General features: G+C 54.3%; 1 protein-coding gene and 1 long non-coding RNA gene across 3 annotated transcripts in view; one reads left to right on the top strand and one right to left on the bottom strand.

Annotated features, from left to right (window-relative positions):
* Positions 1-79: 79 nt before the first annotated feature.
* Positions 80-25,371, top strand: part of NUP98 (nucleoporin 98 and 96 precursor) — a 32,921-nt gene continuing 7,629 nt past the window's right edge. Inside the window, exons 1-24 of one of the 2 annotated variants that reach the window (XM_051791169.1) lie at positions 80-227; positions 2,584-2,687; positions 3,082-3,183; positions 3,378-3,554; positions 4,213-4,352; positions 5,909-6,016; positions 6,624-6,807; positions 7,673-7,836; positions 8,926-9,063; positions 9,641-9,728; positions 10,529-10,621; positions 10,981-11,121; positions 12,003-12,136; positions 12,895-13,082; positions 13,936-14,052; positions 15,103-15,398; positions 16,115-16,228; positions 16,959-17,097; positions 17,822-17,999; positions 18,465-18,629; positions 21,550-21,735; positions 22,747-22,897; positions 23,762-24,182; positions 24,967-25,196. In XM_051791169.1, coding sequence (XP_051647129.1) covers positions 2,615-2,687; positions 3,082-3,183; positions 3,378-3,554; positions 4,213-4,352; positions 5,909-6,016; positions 6,624-6,807; positions 7,673-7,836; positions 8,926-9,063; positions 9,641-9,728; positions 10,529-10,621; positions 10,981-11,121; positions 12,003-12,136; positions 12,895-13,082; positions 13,936-14,052; positions 15,103-15,398; positions 16,115-16,228; positions 16,959-17,097; positions 17,822-17,999; positions 18,465-18,629; positions 21,550-21,735; positions 22,747-22,897; positions 23,762-24,182; positions 24,967-25,196 — 3,727 coding nt within the window. In that variant the 5' untranslated portion in view covers positions 80-227; positions 2,584-2,614. Of the gene's footprint in view, positions 228-2,583; positions 2,688-3,081; positions 3,184-3,377; positions 3,555-4,212; positions 4,353-4,827; positions 5,173-5,908; positions 6,017-6,623; positions 6,808-7,672; positions 7,837-8,925; positions 9,064-9,640; positions 9,729-10,528; positions 10,622-10,980; positions 11,122-12,002; positions 12,137-12,894; positions 13,083-13,935; positions 14,053-15,102; positions 15,399-16,114; positions 16,229-16,958; positions 17,098-17,821; positions 18,000-18,464; positions 18,630-21,549; positions 21,736-22,746; positions 22,898-23,761; positions 24,183-24,966; positions 25,197-25,371 lie in introns of those variants that run through there. The other variant, XM_051791170.1, reaches the window with a different exon arrangement.
* On the bottom strand, positions 17,175-17,788 carry LOC127472708 (uncharacterized). Its single transcript, XR_007905118.1, has 3 exons — positions 17,653-17,788; positions 17,493-17,587; positions 17,175-17,372 (listed from the first exon to the last, which is right to left on the bottom strand). It is a non-coding gene; the product is annotated as an uncharacterized LOC127472708 (long non-coding RNA).

Here is a 25,371-nt window from a genome sequence, read left to right as displayed (position 1 = left end):
GTCTGCCCAATCAGCGCCCGAAGCGCCGGGCGGCGGCCAATGGACGGCGCGGGGAGGCGGGGCCGGGTGGCGCGCGGGGGTGGCCGGGAGTGCGCGCGCGGGCTGTGACGCAGCTGCGGCCCGGGGAGGCGGTGGAGGCACCGCGGGCCTGACCCGGCCCGACCGGCCCCGACCGACCCGGCCCCACGCAGCACCGCCGCTCCTCCGACACCGCACCGGCACCCGCGGTGAGCCCCCGCGCCGCCACGAACCGCCCCGCCCCGCCTTTTGCGCCGGGACACCGGCCGGGCCCCGAGAGGGAGGGGAGGAGGGAAGGGAGGCTGTGCGGGCAGGGCAGGGGCCGTGAGGGGACCGGGACCTCTCGGGGGGCACCCGCTGCCCTGCCCCGGCGGTCCCCGGGGAGCCGCCCCCCGCCCGCTCTCGGGGACTTTCCGTGGCTCTTTGCGGGTGTCGGGTGTTCTCCAGGGTGTACCCGGGGTGTTCTCCAGGGTATGGGAAGCGGCCCGGGCTGTCCCCGGGGTCGGGAGGTCACGGCAGCCCCCTCTCTCTGCGGGAATTCTTTACAGCCGTGGTGGTTGTTTGTGAGTTGAAGCCGCGTCGAATAGTTGCGGTGTGAAGTTGCGTTAATGGGGGGTAGTTTAAAGCCGAGTTCGTGAGCTGTGGCTTGGGGCCCCGGCGGTGACCGCGGTTCCGTCACGGGTGGCTCTCCGCAGGGATACCGGGGCTGCTGTTAACCTTTAATTGAAGCCCCTCGAGTGGGGGGTCCCTCCTCGGCCGGGTTACAGTTCTATAAAACCCTGAGTCCAGAGCACTGAGTGCCACGGCCAGGCCTTCCTTGGGCACCTCCAGGGGTGGGGACTCCACCAGGGAGTGCTCCCAGGGAACAAGGGGCAGGAGGAGAGGGAACGGCCTCCAGCTGTGCCAGGGGAGGCTCAGGTTGGACAGGAGGAGGAATTTCCTGCTGGAAAGGGTGGTGAGGTCTTGGCAGGGGCTGCCCAGGGAGGTTTGGAGTGCCCAGCCCTGGAGGTGTCCCAGGAAGGCCTGGCCGTGGCACTCAGTGCTCTGGGCTGGGGGACAAGGTGGGGATGGGGCACAGGGGGGATCCATGGGCTGGGAGGGCTTTTCCAACCCCAATAATCCCATGGGAGAGGGTGAGGAGGGCTCAGTGTGGGTGCAGTGTTACTCTGGGGCTGCAGTGCTCTCCCAGGAGCAGCTCTTGGCTTGGGGGGCTCTGAGTGTTTGTCAGAGCAGCTTTTCCAGGCTTTTACTGAAATTCTCCTCCCTGTGCCTGAGGGAGTCTGTGAGGACTTGCTTGTGGGATTGGGGACACTCTTAACACCCCAAACTGTGAGGGGAGGCTGCCGGGGGCAGTTGGAGTTTACAGAAATCATCCCTCAGTTACTGTTTGTGGAACAGTCACAGACTCTCCTGAGCAGGAGGGGACTCCCAAGGATTTTCCAAGTCCTGGCCCTGCCCAGGACACCCTAGCCATCCCACCAGGAAGTGTGGGATACTGGTTTGGTCTCTGGTTGTTCTGGGATGGGGGGAGGCTGCAGCTGCTCCCACTCTGCATTTGACTGTTCCCAGAAGGTGCTATTGAGTTTGGGGAAACAAATCCTTGTAATTCCAAGGCTGAGCAGATGGATTTAGTGCTTTCCCTGCAGGAGGCTGTGCTGGGCACAGCCTGTGTGGTTCCTGAGCTGGGACTGGGGAGCTGCCAAACCTGGGCACAGGGAAAGGGGCACGTTTGGCTTTAGCTGCAGTTGTTGGTGTTGGGACAGTGCTGCCTTGAGAGGGGGTTTGGGAATATTCCCTGAGCTTTGAAGGGAATACTGGCATTTTTCTTTGGTGGATACTGGGATTTTTTGGGTGAATATGGGAATTTTTTATTGTTAATATGGCATTGTTTTGCCCAGTACTGGCGTTTTTTTGGGAATACTGTCATTCTCAGAGGTGGAGCTGCAGGCATTGGCCCCACTGTGGGAAAACACCACACACTCCCTGTCAGGATAGTGCTGGATTTGTTGACAAACTTAGGGACTGGGAGCAGAGTTTGTTCTTGTTTGTGATCAGGGAACAGGTCGGAGAGGGGCAGCCAGGGATGTGCAGTCACTGAACTGGGGGGCTGGAAATGGAACTTGGCCCTGTGGGAATGGGGCAGAACTCTTGGGAACAGCAAGCTGTGGGAAGTGGGGAGCAGAGGGAAGGTGCATTCCTGTCATCCTCCTGCAGTGCATTCCCACTTGTCACGTTTTAAGCAGTTGCCAGATAGGGTTGAACAGGAAAATCAGTCGTGGAAAGGCCTGGGAACGTTGTGGGAGCACAGTGTGGAAAGCAGAGCTGTGATCAGGGGTGACACCTCAGTGTTAGTGCCACCTCCTTACCTGTGCTGTCACTGGAATGTTGGTGCCCTTGTCCCCCTGGGGTTCTGGCAGGGTAGGAGTTGCTCAGTGTGCCCTAAACACGCTGCCATGGGTTCCATGGCTGAAGGATCCCAGAGGGATTGCTGCCCTCAGCCATGAGCGGGATGAAAAAGGAGTTTGCAGGATAAGCTTTCAATAAAACCTGAATTCTTCTTTTCAGGTCTTGGGAGAAGACCTGATCCATCCTGAAAATGTTCAACAAATCCTTTGGAACTCCATTTGGAGGCAGCACCGGCTTTGGGACAACTTCAACTTTTGGGCAAAGTAAGTCAAACGTGTCAGCTGAGTCGAAGGTGCTCTTTGGTGAGCTGTTCTTCCCTGGGGTGCAGCTCAGAGGGTCCTGTGGAGGGGCTGATCCCTTGAGGGGTGGGATTGGGGAGCTGCCGAGCTCTCCAGCTCACTTGGGTGGGGTTCAGGAGCCCAAGCCTTTAATGTGGGGAGACAGCAGGATTCCATGGCTGCTGCTGAGACTTCCTTTCCTAGAAAGAGGGAGAACTCAAGCGGAGGCTGTGGCGCTGGGGTTGGTTGGGATGGAAGCCGTCAGGCCTGGGTTGTTGGGAAGGCTGGGAAGGCAGAGCTGTGTCTCCTGGGGGTGTTTGGAGAGCCCCCCGGAGTGGCAGTGCAGGGGAGGGCAGGGCTCACCTGGCTGTACTTCCAGATGCTGGCTTTGGCACGACCAGCGGAGGGGCCTTCGGGACGTCGGCCTTCGGCTCCAACAACAACACGGGAGGCCTGTTTGGGAGCACCCAGACAAAGCCAGGTACTGTGGGGCAGGGGGAGAGTGGGACAGGCCTGGAGGGGGGCAAGGGCAAGAAACCCAAACCGAGGAGCCAGCAACAAAACATGATCATGATAAAACATGATCAAACGCCCTCCCAGCCCCAAAACGCAAAACCCATCAGAGCCCCCAAGCGAAGGAGGGTGTGGGTGTTTTACAGTGTTTTCTGTCCTCAGGCTTGTTTGGGTCGACGACCTTCAGCCAGCCAGCCACATCCTCCACCAACACTGGCTTCGGCTTTGGGACATCCACGGGGACCTCCAACAGCCTCTTTGGAACCACCAGCACTGGTGGAGGCCTCTTCTCGTCCCAGAACAACGCCTTTGCTCAGAACAAACCCGCTGGCTTTGGGAGTGAGTGACACTGCCCCTCTCCACTGGGGGAGAGCACAGGGACCTGGCTGTTCTGTGGGGCTGGGGGTTTTCTCCTGAGGGGTACAGAGACATCCTGGTGTCCACAGCAGCCAAGGGCGAGCCTGACATGCTCCTGCATCTGGAGCTGTGATTCCAGCTGTAAATTTCAAAATAAGTTGCAAGAGGTGTTTGGCTGGAATTTTCTATTCTGAAACATCTCCTGGGGCTGTTTGATTTCGGGTTTTTATCCTGCTGTGGTGGAGCAGTTGCAGCATGAAATGCCTTTAAAATCTGCTGTAATTCCACAAAGCAAAAGCTGCTGCTTGTAGTAGCCCCTTCTGAGAAGAGAAATGGAACCTCACTGATTCTCTTTATTGTAAAACGATTGTGTAATTTTCTTCCTGCTTGTCAGGAGCACAAGGAAACTGGTTGCTGTGGTTTTTGTGGTGTTTCCTGGGGTGCTGAGTTAGGGGCACTTCTGCAGCAGAAAACTGCATTAGCAGCACAATCAGTTTCCAGGTCTGCTGTCACATTGTTTTTTCCAGCTGTTTTTTCCACTTTCAAAGTATTTCATAATTTTAATAAATTATTGGGTCTAAGTTTTAAGCTTCAGGTTTGTTTTAATGGAGGTGTTCTAATTTGCTTGTGTTTCCCTCAGACTTCGGTACGAGCACCAGCAGTGGGGGGCTCTTTGGGACCACCAACACCACCTCCAACCCCTTTGGGAGCACCTCTGGCTCCCTCTTCGGCCCCACCAGCTTCACTGCTGCTCCCACTGGCACGACTATTAAGTTCAATGTAAGTTCTGGTTTTCTTCTCAGCCTGTTCAGTGTGGGGAGCATTACATGCTGCAGGTATCGATGTGGTGTCTCGGTCACTGAGGTGAAGGAGTGAGGAGTTCAAATGCAAGTGTTCTGCAGTGGTGAGGAACTGCTGGAGTGGAAATAGGAGGTGTAATTAATTCCATAAACTAGGTTTGTTTTTCTCCTGAGCTTCACCAAGTTCTCAAACACTGTGAAATTCCAGACTTGCTGGGTTTAGAGCTGTGTTCATGCCAAAGGGGTAAAGCAGCTCTTAAAGCTGAGCCTTCGCAGGAAGTGCCACAGAATTCCAGGTGATCCATGGCAAATAAAGGTAAAAGACATCTTGGAATGGGTCAGAATCAGTGCAGTTCTCCCTGAGCCAGCCTGGCTTTGGGAATGGGACCTGGAATGTGAGGAGTGGTGCCCCATCCCCTTTGGGTGAGTTCCCTTTAAGACGGGATTCAGTAACTGCTGGGAAGTTCTGTGGCAGTTGGACCTGGAGGGTGGCCCAGCAGAGAGGCCTTCCTGGACCTGGGGTGACTGGTGCCTGCTGGAAAGAGGGATTTTTTCCCCCAGTTATTTGTTCGTGCAGATCTTGTCCCTCTTTGTTTTGGGGCTGAGCTGCTGTAAGGCTGAGCTCTGCTGCCTGGGGCAGAGCTGTTGCTGGCTGGCCTGGCTGGGCAGTTGCAGTGCTGTTGCTGTGTGCCTTCAGAGCACTGGTAAAAAAGGGGGCAGTGAAATCCATGCAGAGCTCCAGGACTGGTGTCACAGACAGAGATAAGCTGCTTTGCAGTGAAACCGAAAGCAGAATTGCTGTGAGTTGTTTTGGGTGTTCCTGGGGTAAATTCCACTGTTGATTGTCACTGAACACACCTGGGTGAGGCCTCAGCTGTGCAGATACACCTGGAATAGAAAACAGAGTCACAGACTGGGTTGGGTTGGGAGAGGCCTCAAAGTCCATCCCCTGCCACGGGCAGGGACACCTCCCACCAGCCCAGGGTGCTCCAAGCCCCGTCCAACCTGGCCTTGGGCACTTCCAGGGATCCAGGGGCAGCCACAGCTTCTCTGGGCACCCTGTGCCAGGGCCTCACCACCCTCACAGGGAAGGATTTCTTCCCAATATTCCATCTATCCCTGCCCTCTGGCAGTGGGAAGCCATTCCCTGTGTCCTGTCCCTCCATCCCTTGTCCCCAGTCCCTCTCCAGCTCTGCTGGAGCCCCTTTAGGCCCTGGAAGGGGCTCTCAGCTCTCCCTGGAGCCTTCTCTTCTCCAGGTGAACCCCCCCAGCTCTCCCAGCCTGGCTCCAGAGCAGAGGGGCTCCAGCCCTGGGAGCCTCCTCTGGACCTGCTCCAGCAGTTCCATGTCTTTATCCTGGGAGTCCAGAGCTGGAGGCAGCACTGCAGGTGGGGTCTCACCTGAGCAGAGCAGATAAGTCACACAGAGCCTCAGGTGTGTGCTGAGGGTAGGATTTCCCAGGATCTGCAGGGAATGCTGACTGTGTTACCTCCAGTGTGGCTGGATGTTAACCCGGGTCCCTCCTCCTTCCCCGCAGCCCCCGAACGGCACCGACACCATGGTGAAATCCGGCGTCAGCACCAACATCAACACCAAGCACCAGTGCATCACTGCCATGAAGGAGTATGAGAGCAAGTCCCTTGAGGTCAGTCTGGGGGGTCACACATCCTGGCCTTGCTTGGCTGTTGGTCAGCTTGGCTTAGCTTGGCCTTTTTTGGACCGTCGTTGTCTTCCGTGCTCATTAATGTGAGAGTATTAACGAACCTTCAATATCTGCATGGCACACGGGAGAGGTGTCCTCAAGTAAAACAGTTAATGCAACCCCACGTTAATTGCAGTTGGGTTTAAATGCTTAATGCAGGTTTGGAAGAGCTGAAATTCCATCTCGTCAGAAGGACACGGGATCCTGCTGGGAACAGTCCTGCCCTGCTGAGATAACGGCAGGATCCCAGACAAAACTCAGCTGTTTATTATAGACTGGTGTTCCCAAGGGTTGCACCTGAAGCCTCCCCGTTGGGGTTGGTTTATTTAATCCTTTGAAACAGATCTATGGAAGAGATCTGAAAAAGCTCTTGGGAGCCAAATTGAAGCCCAAACGTGGATCTAAGTTCAGGTCCTGGTTTTGGGGTCCTTATTTTTAAAAATGTAGGTGTTGCATCTTTTCTTGAACCTTCGCCTTGGTGTAGGTTGAGTGCTGTGTGAATGTGCCAAAGACACTTGTCCTGGGTAAAAAGAGCTGGATTTTCCTGCAGGAACTCCGTTTGGAAGATTACCAGGCGAATCGGAAGGGGCCCTCGAATCCAGTGGGAGCAGGAGCAGCCACAAGCTTGTTTGGCTCTTCCACTGCCACATCCAGCACAGCCACGGGACTCTTTGGCTCTTCCACCACCAATACAGGCTTTTCCTATGGGCAGAATAAAACTGCCTTTGGAACCAGTAAGTACTGCCCAGCCCTGGATTGCTGTGACTGGATGTGCAAACATTCTGTTCAGCTGTAAAACTCTGGGGTGTGAGCTCAGAACTGCACTGGTTGTTCAGAGTTCACTGATGGGGCTCTTGGCCATAGAAATCTCTGTTTTCTTACTTGCCTTGGGAAAATTCAAACACCAGTTGGAATTTTATTAGTTTTGATGCAAACTGAAAGGTAAATAGATCACAGAATCCCAGAATGATTTGGGCTGGGAAGGGACCTCAAAGCCCATCCAGTGCCACCCCTGCCATGGGCAGGGACACCTTCCACCAGCCCAGGGTGCTCCAAGCCCTGTCCAACCTGGCCTTGGACACTTCCAGGGATCCAGGGGCAGCCACAGCTTCTCTGGGCAACCTGGGCCAGGGCCTCACCACCCTCACAGGGAAGAATTTCTTCCTAAGAATGGATATGTTTGTTCATTGAGTTTGACTGTCAACAGATCAAAATCCTCCAGACTGTAAGAATGGAAGTGGTTATGGGGTGACCAGTGACAGGACCCAAGGGAACAGCTGGAGCTGGGACAGGGCAGGCTCAGGGTGGATCTCAGGACAAGGTTCTTCCCCCAGAGGGTGGTGGGCACTGCCCAGGCTCCCCAGGGCAGTGGGCACGGCCCCAAGGCTGCCAGAGCTCCAGGAGGGTTTGGACAACGCTCTGAGGGAGAGGGGGGAGTGTTGGGGTGTCCTGGGCAGGGCCAGGGCTTGGACTGGGTGATCTCAGGAGTCCTTCCCAGCTCAGGATATTCCATTCCTCTTTTCCTGTTTGCCTGTCCGAGGGTGGCCCAGCTGGGTGTGGGTGAGCACTGAGGGTGTGTCCTGTCCTGCTGTGTCACAGGTACCACGGGCTTTGGCACCGGCACCACGGGGGGGCTCTTTGGGCAGCCCTCCCAGAGCACGAGCCTGTTCAACAAACCCTTCGGCCAGGCCACCACCACGCAGAACACCGGCTTCTCCTTCGGGGGCACCAGCACCCTGGGCCAGCCCAACACCAGCACCATGGTAAGGGGCTGAGCCCGCCTGGGCCACTGCTGCAGCTGCGCCGGGGAGCCTGTGGGCTGGGGAGCCCGTGGGCCGGGGAGCCCGTGGGGCAGAGAGCCTGTGGGCTGGGGAGCCCGTGGGGCAGAGAGCCTGTGGGCTGGGGAGCCCGTGGGGCAGAGAGCCTGTGGGCTGGGGAGCCCGTGGGGCAGAGAGCCTGTGGGACAGGGAGCCCGTGGGACAGGGAGCCCGTGGGACAGGGAGCCTGTGGGACAGGGAGCCCGTGGGACAGGGAGCCCGTGGGACAGGGAGCCTGTGGGACAGGGAGCCCGTGGGGCAGAGAGCCTGTGGGCTGGGGAGCCCGTGGGCCGGGGAGCCCGTGGGGCAGAGAGCCCATGGGGTGGGGAGCCCGTGGGACAGGGCCTTCCCTCCCATTGCAGCCCAGCTGGGTGGAAGCAGGATGCTGAGCTGGGAATGCTGTGGCCAAGGGAGAACCTCCTGCCAGTGAGGCTGTGTCAGGATAACGGGCAGCAATCAGCTGGGCACCACTAATGTGCCCGTTCCCTTCTCCAGGCACACTGCTCTCCAGCAGCTCTAGTGTTTCCATTCCTGTTCACACAGATAATACAATTCCATGATTAACCTCCTGTGGGAATTCATTAACTGTTCTGGACTTCATGGTGACTAATGAGCAGCAGTCCTGGGCTCTTGTGACACAAAGATGCTGCATAGCTGTGGCCTGTTGCATAACTAGGGACTTTGGTTCCAAAAATCCTATATCCATTGTGAATTTGTTGTGACTTCTCCCAGAAAACCCTGTGAATTGTTTCTTTTCCATCTCCTTCACTCAGCCATGAGGAAATTCCAATATCCTTTAAAGCTAAGAGCATAAATTCTTCAGGTTTTGTTTTGGTTTTTTTTTAATTTCCTTTTTGTAACTAATTTCTTGGAGGACTAAAGCTTCTGGAATGCTCTTCCTCCCTCCTCTTCCCCCAGCACAAGGGCTAATGTACCATCATTTTACTGCCTGATTTTGTGTGTTGGATCTGTTACTGTCAGTGCTGGACTTGGAAAAGCCTTGGAGCGTGACCTTTACCTGGTTCCTGTTCGTAGGGTCTCTTTGGGGTCACCCAGCCCTCGCAGCCCGGAGGCCTTTTTGGGACAGCTGCCAATACAAATGCTGGGACTGGATTTGGAACGGGAACGGGCCTTTTTGGACAAGCCAACACAGGATTTGGTGTTGGTGGTTCGGTATGTTTGTGCCTTACTAATGAAAGAGAGAAAACCAACCCCAGTCCTGTCCCGGGGCAGTGACCTCCATGAAAGGAGTGTTAGCTTAGGAGTTAAGATGCCTGAGATGCAAGAACAGGGTGGTTTGATGTAAACTGAAGGATAAACATGTGTAATAGAGCCGTTTTTTTAACGAGTGATGTGTGGAGGGATGAAAACAGCAGGAGAGGCCGAGGCTCTCAGTGCCTGTGTGGCACCAAGGCTTCCTCAGCGCAGGGCTGGAAATCCAGCTTGGAAGTTGTGGTGATGCCTGAACCAAAAATGAACTTGAGTCATGATATTCAGTCATTTTGGTTCTGGTGGAGTGAAATCACAGAATCACTGGGGTTGGAAAAGACCCTTAAGCCCCTCGAGTCCAACCCTGGGAGTTGGTTTTGGGAGGTGCTTGTGGCTTGTGATACCCCCCAGCTCGTGGGAGGCTGTGTGGGCTCAGTTGTGCTTGGCCTTAGTTCTGCCTCCTTGCCTGCAGCCAAACACCAATACAACTCCTGCAATATCAGCCTGCCAGGTTTCTAAATTCCTTTTCTTCTCCCTTCAGACCCTGTTTGGGAACAAGCCTGCTGGATTTGGAGCCACCACGACCAGCGCGCCGTCGTTCGGAACCACCACGGGCGGTGGGCTCTTCGGTAACAAACCCCCCTCCAGACCCTGCCACCTGGGGAGCAGGGAAAAACAGTGGCATTTCAGTCATTTCAACCTGTCCTGCTTATACCACACCCTGGCTGTGAGCAGCACGTGCTCAGGGATCGAGAGTGTTAAAGGTGCAGGGAAATGTGGTGGGTGCTGGTTTGTACCTTGGCTCTTGTGGAACAACCTGAGGCAGAAGGTTAAGTACCTTAAGTGGTTAAGTACCACGGTTTGGTGAGTCCCTAAGAGAAGGTACAGTCTGTGGTGACCAGGAGGGACAATGGGATCCTGAGATACATCAGGAAGAGCACTGAATGTGATACCATGTTGGATTTGTGGTGCCCATCGCAGCATTTTGAACTGTGTCCTTGAGCTGAGCTTGTGCAAATCAGAATTCCCACCTTGCTCTGTGCTGGGAGTCACAGAAATGGGTGTGTGGTATGAACAGTGTCAAGTAGGGTTTGTTCCTTCCGGGCAGTTGAAGAAAATACAGTTTACTCTGTTGCCAGATCAGCACCATCCCATCAGCTCTGGCTTTCAGTAAAACCTTGGAGTTTGTAACAAACTGAAAAGCTTAAGAAGGCAAACCAGCATTTTTCTGTGCCGTTTTTAGTGTTATATTCATAACTTTAATATGTTTATTGCCACTGAAATTGCTCTTTGCTGCTTGTCAGGTTAACCTGCACTGCTGGAAAGAGTGTGAGATTTGCCCTTGACTGTGGCAGGGCTCTTCGCTTTTTTAATTTAAACGCTTGGGTTTAGTTTCACTTCTAATCAACTGCTCGTTCTGTTCTTGAAGGTTTTGGTGCCAACACTGCTGGAAATAGTTTGTTTGGAAATAAGCCTGCAACTGGGACTCTGGGAACTGGACTTGGAACAGGGTTTGGAACAGGTAAGAGTTTCCCAGCTCACCTCTTCCCAGCCTAAGCCCAGTCATCAGACTGCAGTGCTGATCCAACCTGGGGATTGCCTGTAACTGAGGTAGGAAAGGCTGTGAAGGCTTCAAGCCAGGGATCCCAGTTTCAGAGCTTGTTAACTCAGTGCTAATGACCTATTAGAAACTGGGCAGCACTGGTGGAACTGGTGAGGTCCTCTGTGTTCAGACCCTCTGGTCTGATCCCGTGAGTCCTGCGTGTAGCATCCATGGACGCGGGCAGTGTTTCCTGCAGTTCAGTAAGGAGCTGATTCTTTGCTGGGCTTGTAAGTTTGCCACAGTGTCACAGTCAGTGACATTCACCTCTCCTGTCACAGCTCTGGGGGCAGGACAGACGTCCTTGTTTGGAAACACCCAGCCCAAGCTGGGGGGAACGCTGGGAACGGGAGCGTTTGGAGCGCCGGGATTCAACACCTCCACAGCCACTCTGGGCTTTGGGGCCCCTCAGCCTGCTGTAGGTGAGTGTCCCTGAACCCAGCTGCTGCTTCCTGCCTTGTGTCCCGTGTGCCTGAGCACAGGAGCACACCTCACCAAAGGCTTTGGGGTGACAGAACATCTTGGAGGCCCCTTCTGTCCTCAGGAGCAGTGGAGACTGTTAATGACCTGTTTTGGTTTTTTTTTGCTAGTTATATGTATATTTTTAAGTAATTCCAAGTCGCTTAAGCTTTGTTTTCAAGGTTACTGACATTTCCTATCATTGGATTTGGGCAGCAAGAGTAGATGCTTGCAAAAAAATAGGGAAATGCAGCATTGGCTTCTTCAGTAATTCCAGATAGGAGGGACCTGGAGGGACTTTATTGGGCCACTGGGAACATAAATAAGATCCACTAGTCTCCAGCTCTCCTCTTGACTTGTTGCAGACCCTGACAGTAAGCTGTTGTTCCTGAGAGTGGTTTTGTTGTTCTTTAGGAATGCACAGATTCACTCTGGGTTTTTTGGAATTAGAATTAAGCTGCTCTTGGTGGCTTGAAGGCTTCAGTGTGAGCACTTAGAGCATTTTAATGGGAGTTAAAATTAGATACTAGAAGATGGAGAGACAAAATTAAGAGTGCCCTGTAGAGAGGACCTGTAAGTTTGGTTGCTGTAGCAGCAATGCAAAAATTCTGCATGAAATATTTGCCCTGCCCAGCCTTTCAGAAGCCAGCTGGACTAGCTGAGTATTTTGGCAGGCCAGGCTCTTCCACTGCCCTGTAGCTCTCCATACCCTCAGCTCTTCAGCCATGGGAGCTTAGGGAACGTGGTTGCACACTCTGGAGGAGGAGGTGCTGTGGCAGACGCTGTCCCTGCCTACCCTGGCTCAGCAGCAGGGCTGTAAAGCTGCAGTGCTGTTGTCTTGCAGCCCTGACAGACCCCAACGCCTCGGCGGCCCAGCAGGCTGTCCTGCAGCAGCACCTCAACAGCCTCACCTACTCCCCCTTCGGAGACTCCCCGCTCTTCAGAAACCCCATGTCCGACCCAAAGAAGAAAGAGGAGGTAAGAGCACAACACACTGAACTCATTTGTGGGGCAGAGTTGAAGTTACTTTGGTTCGTGTTCACTGTCCTCACTTGAATGCACAGGGAGCAGCGAAATAAGTTGCTCTCTGTGTTCTCCCAGTGGTGCAGTGGCTTTTGACCCTCTCCAAGACACAAACTACTTTATCTTGCTCCAGTGGAAGGTTCCCTGCCTGTGGCAGGGGAGTTGGAACTGGATGATCTCTATGGGTCCCTTCCAACCCAAACCATTCCATGACTTCCTGCTTTTGCCTGCAGCATAACCTTGCCTTTGGAGTTCTTGTGCTCACTGCTGCTGGTTGGGAGTAAAGATGGGTAGTTGCTAATGCTTGGAATAATTCTAGAGATGTGCTTGAGCTTTGCTTAGGACATCTCTGAGAGTCTCTGACAAACCTTTCCCTGCTGGGTTGTTTAAAATACAACAAACCAAACACTTTTCAGGTTTTTGAAGTGTTAGGGGAGGTTGTAAGTGGCTGCTTCCCCAGGGCAGATTCCAGGGGCTGGAGATGGGTCCTGCCTGGCAGCTGGAGCCCAGCACAGGGCCTGGGGGGCACACAGATCCAGGCTGATGGATGGGGCTGTTCCTGGAGGCCTCCTACCTGAGTTTGTTTATTGCTTCCCCTGTGACTTCTCATCCCCTTTGCATTTCCAGGCCCTGGGCTGGAGCACCTTCCAGCCGTCCCCAAACCTTCACAGCACGTGCTCTGGCAGTTCCAACTCTCCCTGTTTCTGTTTCAGAGGCTGAAGCCAACCAACCCAGCAGCCCAGAAAGCCCTGACAACACCCACTCACTACAAGCTGACCCCCCGGCCGGCGACCCGGGTGCGGCCCAAGGCCCTGCAGTCGTCGGGATCCGCCAAGTCCAAGCTCTTCGACGGGCTGGACGACGACGAGCCCTCCCTGTCCAACGGGGCCTTCATGCCAAAGTCAGTGTCTGGGGCAGGGCTGAGAGTCTTCTCGTCAGGCCGAGTAACTCCTGGGGAGCTTCCTAAATCCTGTCATTTTGTGCCCTGGTGCAAATAGGAATAGGGATGGCGAGTTTTCTGTAAGACTTGAATAGAACTGTGTTCTGCAGAGGAGGTGAAAAAGTTCAGCTTAAACTGTTAAGGCCCAATAAGCTGTAAAATGAGGTCAGCCCACAATGGGAGCAAAGCTCCTATGAAATCAAGTAGGAATTTTTACCAGGAAAGCTTGCACAGGGTAATACTCCCTCCTCCTGCACTAAGAGTGTCACCAAGTTTGCTGCTGCCCTCAGCAAGGAGGCACATTTCTGGTGGGTTTATCCCAGCCCTGGTTCTGTTTCAGATTCACACATGTTTCTGTGAGGAATAAATTGTGGATCTGCACAAGTGAACCTTTTGGGTTCAGTCTTCTGGGGCATCAGTGACAATCAAAGAAAAAAGGGGTTTGGAAAGCGTTGTAGTTTAGTAAAAACAAAGAGCACAAAGTAGACTGACCCTGCAGTAAAATGAACCTGCACCTGTGGGCAGACCTTCTGTGCCTCTGGAAAAACTGATTTGAAAAACGGGGAGCCCAGTGGTTTGCTGAGCTTGGGCTTTGAGACTTTCACTGACTTGTGCATTTTACACCTACCCATAAACCAAAGCCTTGAATGGAATCCCAGAAAGAGTTTTGGTATCTCCAACAGGACACTTGATATGTCCTGAGTGTGGGAACAGGTCCTAGAGCTGGTTCTGGTCCGTCTGAATTAAGCATGAAATGTGTGTTTATGCAGTGGGTAGATCCAAATGCCCAAGTGTTGGTGTGTTTTGCTTTCAGGAAGAGCATCAAGAAGCTGGTTCTGAAGAACCTCAACAGCAGCAGCCTGTTCTCCCCCGTGAGCCGCGAGAACGAGGACCTGGCGTCCCCGTCCGAGTACCCCGAGAACGGGGACAGGTGTGTCAGCACCTCGGGGTTGGTCCTCAGCAGGAGTCAGCCTGGTGCTGCCTCTGGTACCGCTGGAGAACAGGGAGTTCTTCTCAGGGCTGTCACCTTAGCTGGTCACTGGCAGCAACTGACCTGCTGGGACATTCATTTCCTCCTGAATGAACTCTGTGTCACTGCTGTGTGGCACTGCCAGGTCACCCTACCCAACATCAGGGGCAGTGGAGCAACTTGTTTTTCTGGATGAGTCTCCCTTCATTCCCTGTAGTGAACAACCAGGACATTCCTTGAGCTAAGTGCTAAACCTTTAAGGTCCCTTCTGCCCTGAGGGGAGAAGAACCTTTTATGGTTAGTCCTCAGTGATGTGGGAATTGCAGGGAAGCTCCACTGATCCTGACATCTCATGTTTCTATTTTCTGCACATGTATTTTGTACAGATTAAAGAGAGGAACCTCTAGGGCTCCCCCAAAGCCAGAATTCCAACCTCCTCTAAAAACCTGTGGCCATAGTTCAGCTGAAGTCTGTTTTTCCTTTGGGTTCTTTTAATCAGAGGCTGAAAAAAAACTCCTAAGCAGCTCAACATGTTGATTTTATTGAAAGCTCCCAGAAGTAAGAACTGATGTGGGAGTGGGGTCACCCTGGCCCTGCACTGGGCAGTTCCTTGGGGGCAGAGGGGTTGGGAGCTGTACACGCCCCTTTGTAGCCTCTGTTCCAGACTGAGTGCCCCATGTCACCCAGGCTCTGCTCACAGGGCATGTGCTTCAGTCCCCAACCACTGTGGGCCCCTCTCCCGGTCTCACCAGTGTCCTGCTGGGAGCCCCAGGTGACAGAGGGCAGAGATTGTTAAGCAGGGGTGGAGGGAAGGGGAACAATCCCTGACTCTGCAGTTCAGGTCATCCTGCTGGCTTTTTGTGTGGCTAGGCAGCAGAAGTTTAATCATAGGATATCCTGAGCTGGAACAAACCCACGGGGATCATCCAGGTCCAACTCCTGGCCCTCCGCAGGAACGTTGGCCCAGGCCCCTCGGGACTCAGTAATCCCAGGTTGCCCTTCATTTCCCAGGTTCTTCCTGTCGGTGCCCCCCGAGGAGAACCACCGGCCGGACGGGGAGCGCGAGGAGGAGGAGGCGCACGAGGTGACCCGGTTCTACACCAACCCCATCGCCAAGCCCATCCCGCAGAGCCTGGAGGGCGGGGGGCACAAGGGGCAGCCCGTGGACGACACCATCGTGGCGCTGAACATGCGGGCGGCGCTGCGCAACGGGCTGGAGGGCAGCAGCGAGGACGCCTCCTGCCAGGAGGACTCCCTGCAGGACGAGCCCGAGGAGCCCGAGACCCTGCACCACCTGCACCCTGCAGGTGGGCACTCCGGGGCAGGGCAGCGTCCTCGGCCGCTTCTCTGCTCCCTCGCACCCTCAGCTTTCTCCGGTTTCCCTCCTCTTTTCTCCAGAACACAAATCCTGCTCTCCACTCTCCTGCCTAGTGCAGAAATCTAACCTGCTGAGTCAATGAACGTTTAAATTTTATCCCCCGGTTTTGTCACGCATGTTGGGGCTTTTTTAAACTCACGGGAAGGGAAAAGATTTGTTCATCCTTTCAAGTAACACGTGTCATGTAATGAGACTGGCAGGTGATGTGCTCAAAAGAGATGTCTTCAGACATTTTGTAGGTGCCAAATGCTTTTGAGAAATTTAAAGATCGTTGGACAAATTAATAGAAGAACAGCTGGAGCCTCTTAAACATAAAAGAAGCTGCAGCTTGGTCAGCAGGTGCTCAAGCCCCCAGGCTGTTAAAGCTGCACTTGCATCTTTCTCCCTGCCCACCTTTTCCCCTTTCTTTGCACTCCTGCTCTCTGACAGGTGGCTGGACTGGGAGGACCTGCCAGAGCACTTGGCTCAAATGTGCTCTGAAGCCTTGGAATGAAGGTGTTCTAGTGCCTGTTGGCTTTTGGTGCACTTAATATCAGTTCCTCTGAGGCTTCCAGTTGTTCAGGCTGGCAAAAGAAACTGGATGAGACTCTGGGAATGTTGGTAACTTGCTGCCAACCTTGTTCTCAAGGGAATGTTCTCTTGCAGGGATTGTTCTGACACGAGCTGGCTACTACACCATCCCCTCCATGGAGGAGCTGGCCAGGTTCACCAACGACAGGAACGAATGTATCGTGACAGACTTCACCATAGGCCGCAAAGGTGAGAGCCCCCAGCCTGCCCAGGGGCTCCTCCTTCATCCAGGGAGTCCTAAAGCTGCAGAACCCAAGTGCCAAACCCTCACGCTGATTGTAACCAGGGCCCTTGGCTTTGGGAGCAGTTGACATGGAAGTGGTGTGGGATTTTAGGGGAGAATAAATCACAGAATCAAAGACTGGTTTGGGTTGGAAGGGACCTTAAAGCCCCTCTCATTCTATGGGCAGGGACACCTTCCACCAGCCCAGGGTGCTCCAAGCCCCGTCCAACCTGGCCTTGGTCACTTCCAGGGATCCAGGGGCAGCCACAGCTTCTCTGGGCAACCTGGGCCAGGGCCTCCCCACCCTCCCAGCCAGGAATTCCTTCCCAATATCCCATCTAACCCTGCCCTCTGGCAGTGGGAAGCCATTTCTCCTTGTCCTCTCCCTCCAGACCCTTGTCCAAAGTCCCTCTCCAGCTCTCCTGGAGCCCCTCTAGATCCTGGCAGGGGTTTTAAGGTCTCCCTGGAGCCTTCTCCTGTCCAGGCTGGACACCTCCTGCTCTCACAGCCTGAAATAATGATGTTGAAGTGGATAATGCTTCTTCAGGATTTCCTCACTGGGAAGGAATCGTCACTTGGACTTTGCCCTGGATTCAGGACAGGGCTGGGTGAAGCAGGGGCAGCACAGCAGGAACGGGGGTTCTCTGGCACATGACTTTTCACAGACAAATTGTGACATTTTGGTTGGTTCTGCAGGTTATGGATCAATTTACTTTGAAGGAGAAGTAAATCTAACAAACCTAAATCTGGATGAGATCGTTCATATCCGGAGAAAAGAAGTCATTGTTTACCCTGACGACGAGAGAAAACCACCCATTGGGGAAGGTTTAAATAGGTAGGTGTTAAATAAGGCTGATTTTTAAAATCCTGCCAGGCTGCTGTGTTTGCAGGTGGGGACCAGGACATCTCGGTCCAAGTTGTGCATTCAGCATGTAGTGTTAGAGCTGTGGGAGACTTGCACATTTCTGAACCAGAAATTGGGTTTAAAAGTTGCTTTGAGCTCACCTGTCCCGTTCTCACCTGTCCTGCACTGAGCTGAGCTGAGCTCACCTGTCCCACTCTGAGCTGAGCTGAGCTCACCTGTCCCATTCTCACCTGTCCCATTCTCACCTGTCCTGCTCTCAGCTGAGCTCCCCTGTCCCGTTCTCACCTGTCCTGCTCTCAGCTGAGCTCCCCTGTCCCGTTCTCACCTGTCCTGCTCTCAGCTGAACTCCCCTGTCCCGTTCTCACCCGTCCTGCTCTCAGCTGAGCTCACCTGTCCCGTTCTCACCTGTCCTGCTCTCAGCTGAGCTCACCTGTCCCGTTCTCACCCGTCCCGCTCTCAGCTGAGCTCCCCTGTCCCGTTCTCACCTGTCCTGCTCTCAGCTGAGCTCCCCTGTCCCGTTCTCACCCGTCCCGCTCTGAGCTGAGCTGAGCTCCCCTGTCCCGTTCTCACCTGTCCTGCTCTGAGCTGAGCTGAGCTCGCCTGTCCCGTTCTCCCCTGTCCCGGTCCCAGCTCCCCTCTCTCCTGAGCAGCTTTCCCTCAGCCCCGTGCCCTGACGTTTGTGCCCCTGTGCCAGGCGGGCCGAGGTGACCCTGGACGGGGTGTGGCCCACGGACAAGACGTCGCGGTGCCTGATCAAGAGCCCGGAGCGGCTGGCGGAGATGAACTACGAGGGCCGGCTGGAGGCCGTGTCCCGCAAGCAGGGCGCCCGCTTCAAGGAGTACCGCCCCGAGACCGGCTCCTGGGTGTTCAAGGTGAGGGCAGCACCAAAGGAGGCTGACGATGGGCTGTCCTGAGGGTTTATAATTCACACTGGCTGAACTTCTGACGGCTCTCTCAGGTCCCTCAGCCGTGGGGAGAACAGTCCTCACCAGCTGTCTCCCCATCCCTGGAGGTGTCCAGGACCGGGTTGGACAGGGCTTGGAGCAGCCTGGGCTAGTGGAAGGTTTCCCTGCCCTTGGAACAAGATGAGCTTTAAGGTCCCTCTGAACCCAAACGAGCCTGGGGTTCTGTGATCACAAGTGTGGCCTCAGACCTGCCTACAGGTGGTTTTGGTCTATACAGAGGCCGAACTTGTTGCAGGTGTCACAGCTGTATATGTTGGGACCCCTGCATGGGCAGGGGACAGTTACACCTGCTCATTGTCCAGGCCTTCCAGAAATGGGTGCCTGAAACCTCTGTTCCAAGCTGTGACACGTTTGTCCTTCTCCTTAACACAGGTAGCACACTTTTCCAAGTATGGCTTGCAAGATTCAGATGAGGAAGAAGAAGATCATCCTTCCAAAGTGGACACCAAGAAGTTAAAGACCACCCCTGTGCCACCCCCAGGGCACCTGCCGCCCCAGCAGATGGCCCTGAACGGCAAACCAGCACCCCCGGCTCAGGTAGAAGGAGGACAGTGACTAAAGGGGGTTGGAAACGTGGCATTTGGAGAGTAGCTGGTGCCTGGGAAGGGGTGGTTGGAGTATCCTGGAATCCAGAGAGTGAAACCTTACACAAACTCTTCTGAACTCTGGCTGAGTGTTTGCATGTTGTTTTTCATGGAGTACTTGACGTTTCATACTGAGAATGGGCGTGGGGAGGCTTTCAACCCTTGTTTCTTGTTCAGATTCTAGTGTGAGTTTGGCAGCTTTGCACCACTTCTGGAAGAACCTTTGTTTTTGTGACTATTAAACACACGCTCTGTAATGCCAACGCCTGCTGCCTGCCTGGAGAGTGATGCTGTGCATTCAGTTGCTTCTGCCATCATTAGTGTGCAAGACTCTCTGCTTCTTATTTGAAGAACGTGCTCTATTTTTATTAAAAAACCTGCTTTTTTTAAGGCTGGTTACATGCTGGATTTGTAAATGTCTCTGTGTTGGATGTGACAGCTCCTAAAGCTTTGCAGAACATCCTCAGTGCTGGGCCCCTCTTACACAGAGCAGGCAGAGTTTGATCCAGTTCACTGGGAACAGGAGCCTGGCTGTGCCTGGGTGGCCAATGGCCCCTAGGTTGTGCCAGCCCCAGTGTGGGCACAGCCCCAGGGCAGGGATCATCTCCCCTGTGCTGGCACTGCTGAGGGACCTCCAGAGCTGTGTCCAGTTCTGGAACCTCACAAGAGAGACACAGAGGGGCTGGAGCGTGTGCAGGGAAGGGAAGGGAGCTGGGAAGGGGCTGGAGCAGCAGGAGGGGCTGAGGGAGCTGGGGGGGCTCAGCCTGGAGCAAAGGAGGCTCAGGGGGGACCTTCTGGCTCTGCAACCCCCTGACAGGAGGGGGGATCCAGGGGGGGGTCGGGCTCTGCTGCCAGGGAACAAGGGACAGGAGGAGAGGGAACGGCCTCCAGCTGTGCCAGGGGAGGCTCAGGTTGGATATTGGGAAAATTCCTCGTGGAAAGGCCTGTGCAGCCCTGGCACAGTGATGACTCACATTCCTGGAAGGATTTAACAGCCATGTGGATGTGGCACTTGGGGACATGGGTTAAGGGTGGCCTTGGCAGTGCTGGGGAACAGATGGGCTCAGAAGCTTTTCCAACCTCCAGGATTTTGCGTTTGTAACATAGAATTTTTTTCCTGATATTCCTGAACCTCTGCTGGCCACTTGTGTGGTAGGAGGACACAGGTCTCCAGGCAGGTTGGAAGGGCCCTGGGGCTCCTGGTCACTGTCCAGCAGTGCCAGCAGCTCTGCCCCCTGGGCAGGACCTCCTGCTGCTGGGACAGGCCAGGTGAGCTGCCACCTCTGCTCTGGACCTGCAGTGGAGAATCCCAGAGCAGTGTCCAGCTGCTGTTCTAACCCTCCTCTGGGCCCTGGGCTAATTAACACCTTGATCATCGTGCTGCTGGATAGATCCTTCATGACTTGTGTTCTGAGCTGCACTCAGGGCTGTCCCACAGCCTCACTGCAGCTCCCCTTCCTGCTTCCTGGTCACACTGATGGCACCAGAGCGGAGCTTTTAAACTCTCAGAAATACTGGGAGTATCTCTTGATACGTTCAAACCTGTCTTACACATTCCAGTGTACTTAAAAACCCCTCTTGGTTCATTAACCTCTCTGACTTGCATACCATTAACTCAGGTTTTAATTTCTGAAAATAAGAAAAATGTCATTTTGTTTCCCAAACCCCTGAGAAACAACACAGCATGGCTTGAAACTTGCCAAACTCTTGGTGTAGAACATGTCTGAAAAAAATACTATTTGGGCTGTAGGAAGCATTTAGGATCCAGGCTTGAGGTTTTTCTTGTCTTCCCTCACTAACTTGAATATTAATGAATTGATTAATGTTGCAAGGGAGTGGTTACACGGGGACCTACTGCATTAAAGCCCAATGAAGGGAGCAGTGAAACTTGGGTGTTTGTAACCATATTTTGACTTGTAAATCTGTCCCACGTGCTGGGCCATGCTCACATTCCAGGTCTGCCACTCACTTTTGTCTTTACAGCCCCCCCCAGTCTGATTTTATCTGCCTCAGCTCAGACCCTCCACCCCATTTCCTGCCTAATCCTACTGAGCTAAGCACAGCCTCGTGAATATGCTCCTTAATTCCTGAGCAGGATTCCAGGGCACTCCCTGCCTCGGTTTCTCCACTCCTCTGTTTGCATCACTTCAGTGGTCTGTATTGAGAACTGAGGAAGCTGGAAGCATGAGGCTTTCCCAGGACATGTAGCTGAGCCATGGGATGGTTAAACAGGAGCCAAACCAGTACTCTGGAGCTCAGGCCCCAGTCAGTGAGCTGGGCAGAGGTACAGGCATGACAGTGGTCAGAGTTAACCATGGAATCATGGAGTGGTTTGGGTTGGAGGGACCTTAAAGCTCATCCAGTCCCACCCCCTGCCACTATCCCAGGCTGCTCCAAGTCTCATCCAGCCTGGCCTTGGACACTTCCAGGGACCCAGGGGCAGCCACAACCTCTGCCAGGGCCTCCCCACCCTCACAGTAACGACTGAAAGTTGAGTTCTTTGTGGAATGCAGACTCCTTGATTTGAATTTGTGCTGCATGGGATGGGCTCTGGGGGAGAAAAGGAGGAAGGCAGGACAAACAGAGCTCTCCCTTCGCTGGGAACATGAGAACTGGAAGGCTGAAGAACAGTTTCCAAAACTGAATGGCAGAACTGGGTAAACTCCAGGAGGGCACCTCTAAGCTGAGACTGCTTCTTCCGTGTCACTGGCACACCCTGGAGGTTCTGTGTGTCCACCCCTGACCTTGGTGTGGAGCCTTGGCACCCCCAGGGAACGCTCGGCTGCACTTGCAGGTGATTCCTGGGACTCTGAGGTGCTCTGTCCTGGCAGGGCTGTGAGCCAGGGTGTGTGACGTGGCGTCTGTATCCACAGCCCCTGGAGCTGGAGCAGCTGGGCAGGGTGGTGGAGCTGGACAGCGACATGGCAGACATCACCCAGGAGCAGCCCCAGGAGCAGCCCCAGGAGCCCTTTGGGGAGGACAGCCTGGAGGAGCAGGAGGCCGTGCCCAGCTCCACCCACATCGCCTCCACCCACGGCATCAACCCCTACGTCCTGCAGGTCAGTGTCCTGCCAGCCCCTCCAGGGCGGGAGCTGGGAGAGCCAGCCCTTCTCCAGGCCTGCATTTGCCTCCCCCAGGGTGTCTGTGTGTCAGCTTGTAATGAACTGTGCCTCACTCCTGGAGTGGGACTGAACTTACCAGGGCTCTGTTCTGTGGGAAACCTCGGAGACAGGGAAAGCTCAGTGCTGAAGGAACACTCACCTTAAAGCCAGAACTCCAATTTAACTCTGGAGTGTGGGCAGTGGGATAAGCTCACCTAATGGCAGACTTGGCCTTGGGCCCAGCTGGTGGAGAACAAGGGTTGGGATAACTGGTCTTGATTTGGGGTTTGTTGTTCGTGCTGGTATTTCATAGAATCTCAGACTGGTGTGGGTGGGAAGGGACCTCAAAGCCCATCCAGTGCCACCCCTGCCATGAGCAGGGACACCTTCCACCAGCCCAGGTTGCTCCAAGCCCCGTCCAACCTGGCCTTGGACACTTCCAGGGATCCAGGGGCAGCCACAGCTTCTCTGGGCAACCTGGGCCAGGGCCCCCCCACCCTCCCAGCCAGGAATTCCTTCCCAATCTCCCATCTATCCCTGCCCTCTGGCACTGGGAAGCCATTCCCTGTGTCCTGTCCATCCAGGCCTTTGTAATTTCCTGGAAGGAGAGTACTGTGAACACTCTTGGGCTTCTACCTATGATAACAAATAGTCCTGAAGTTCTTCCTTAAGCTGAAAAACAACCAGACAGAGCTAAGATCTAAGAAATCAGGATGATTTTGGGATGTCACTCCCTTCCCTAACAAGTCCACAGTAGTTTAACTAGTAGTTGTAAAACCCTGTCATCAGGTGACATCCTGAGCTGTGCCTCCACTGTTTCTTGGAATATTTGCATCCATGAGTGTGTTGTTTGGTCATGTGCTGCATGTGGGAGTTATTCTGGGTGGGAAGAGCTATTTTGATGAGCTCAGGGAACTGCTGCAGTGAGAGGGATTGCTGATGTGCTGCCTTGGCTTCCCACGTCCTCAGATCATGAAAGCTTCCTTGCTTGCTGATGACGACGACCTGGATTTGATCCTGGATTATCCTGGGAAGCAACCTGTCAAAGTGGACACTTCCCAAGAGATCTGCTCTCCAAGGCTGCCCATTTCAAAATCACAAGGGCAGAAAAGACACTCAGGTACGATGAGAAACCACAGATTGTGTGAAGAAAGAGCTGAGTTTCAACATGAACTGGCAAAGTCACAGGATCTGCAGCAGTTCCTGTCTGCCACTCCTTCCTCCTCTGTTCATTCCCTGCTCCAGTGCCTGGAGCACCTCCCTCTCCTCCTCTGACACTTGCACTGCTCTTTTCACAGTTTGTCTTTGGTTTTGTTTGCTTTTTTTTTAACCTGCCTCTGTGGGTTTTAATATCTCACAGAGGCACCAACAACTTTGCAGCTTAGTTAGGAGGTGCCACGAGCTCCCCGGGTGGGCTCAGGGGGAGCCAGCACGGGGCAGACCCTGCCAGAGCCCCCACTGCCCAAACCTTGTCCCTCACACCCAGTGCACCCACTGACTGGTGCTTTCCATAGGAATATTGGCAAATCCCTCTGGTAACAAGCATGGAGATGCTTCCTAGTTGAGGAAACCCATTAATTCAGATGGGTTGATTAATTCAAAGCCCATTTGATTTAAAGGGACAGACCTGAGGTGTGCCTGTGGGTTCAGTGTCAGCCCTGCTAATCAGTTCTCCCCCCCTTCTGTTCTGATGTCTTAATTCTGGCATTAAATTGGTGACTCCTTTGGGAACTGCTGGTTGTGGGTGAGGCTGTCCCTGTCCTGTTCCTGGGAACACCCCACGTGTTCCTTTGGCTCAGGGGGGTCTGTGGGTCTCAGCACTGCAGACAATCACACTTAGCCCTGAGTTTCCCTCACACCCTGTTATCCAAACACTTCCACTGGCTGCTCCAGGAGGCCTGGAACACCTTGAGAAGGGCAGAACTGTCCCCGTGACACACACCTGCCCCTCCACTGAAACACTCTTCCCCCTTCCTCCTGCCAGTTGCTGGGCTGCTGCAGTCCCGCTTTGCCAGCGTCCTTGTCCAGCCGCCGGGCGCTGCCGTGCCAGACGCCAAGGGCCGCAGGACTCTGGGCAGCCCCCCTCCCGGGGCCCTGTGGTCAGCAGTGTCCCCGCTGGCCGCCGTGTTCTCCGTGCCCCCGGCGGTGCCCGAGGTGCAGGTGAGGACGGTGGGTGCCCACAGGCAGCGGGGGCTCGTCCCTCTGGAGCGCTCCATCACCTACGGCAAAGGGAAGCTCCTGATGGACATGGGACTCTTCATGGGGCGCTCCTTCCGCGTGGGCTGGGGCCCCAACTGGACGCTGGTCAACTGTGGAGATCAGTTGAGTGGGTCAAGTGAAACGGAAGATCCTCAGTGTGAGCCTGTGGAATACGGATTCCTGCCGACTCCCGTGGCTCCCAAATCGTGAGTAGTGCTTTCCCTCGGGGGATCTGACATGCTCCTCGTGTTTGACAGAATCCTGCTGGCAGGTCAGTGTTCCTTCTGACATGCAGGAGTGGTGCAAGATTGTGTTTGCCATGGAGATCTCCTTCGTGTCCCTTGGCCACAGAAAGTTGGGTGTCAAGTTTGGGAATACCTTAGTAAGAGGAGTCATTTTTTTACCCCAGGAAAAGGTTAAAGAAAAAGTTCAAAGTTGTCCCTGTTGGTTGGACACCTGCCCTACCTAAGGAAGTTGTTCACCTTCTGAATTCCCAGCTGCCTTCAGTTCTGCCTGTACATCCAGCAGCACACAGACCTTGCTGGGTCTCCATACCTGGACTGGAATACAGCTACATGTCCCACCACTTAAGTGCTCCAGACAGCTTGTCTGGGTGTTCTCCAGCATATCTGAAGTGCTGAGGGAATGAGCTGTGGTAAAGGTGTGCTCGTTGCCTTTGGAGAGGTTTATTGGCCAAATCACAGAATCACAGGAGGTTATGGTTGGGAGAGACCTTAAAGACTTGTTTTTGACAGCTAAACATCTTTTTGTATCACCTGCCACGGGCAGGGACATCTTCCATTAGACTAGGTGGTTCAGGATCCCAAAGCCTGGTTCCAAGCCCCAGACTCTCTCACCAGGATTTCCGTACCTGGCTGTTGGCCTTGGATTATGTTTTACTGTCGTTGTGTTAATTAGGATGAGTTGCCCCAATTGCATGGAGAATATTCAGAACATTTGCTATTTGTTTTATCTTCTTTTTCCTGCCAGACTCACAGAATCCCCTTTCAAGGTTCATGTGGAAAAGCTGAACTTGGAACAACGGAAGATGGACAGGGACAAGGAGCTGTATCTCACCCCTCTGGAGATAAAGCTGAAGCACAGCACTGTCCATATGGATGAGCCCTGTCCTCTCCTGGCCCCCAACCCTGGAGTCTCTGCTATCCATGAGTATGCTGACTGGGCCAGGAAGGCATCCGAGGATCCTGCTGTGGCAGAGAGTGAGTATGGAATGATTCTTTTCACAGAATCACCGAGGTTGGGGAAAAGCCCTCCCAGCCCATGGATCCCCCCCGTGCCCCATCCCCACCTTGTCCCCCAGCCCAGAGCACTGAGTGCCACGGCCAGGCCTTCCTGGGACACCTCCAGGGCTGGGCACTCCAAACCTCCCTGGGC

This window comes from Manacus candei, unplaced genomic scaffold (genome assembly GCF_025592945.1).
Source record: "Manacus candei isolate 608988 ecotype Guabito, Panama unplaced genomic scaffold, ASM2559294v1 h1tg000031l, whole genome shotgun sequence".
NCBI classification, from domain to species: Eukaryota; Metazoa; Chordata; class Aves; order Passeriformes; family Pipridae; genus Manacus; species Manacus candei.
The sequence above is the reverse complement of the archived record's forward strand: the minus strand, read 5'-3'. Positions and strand labels throughout refer to the sequence as shown.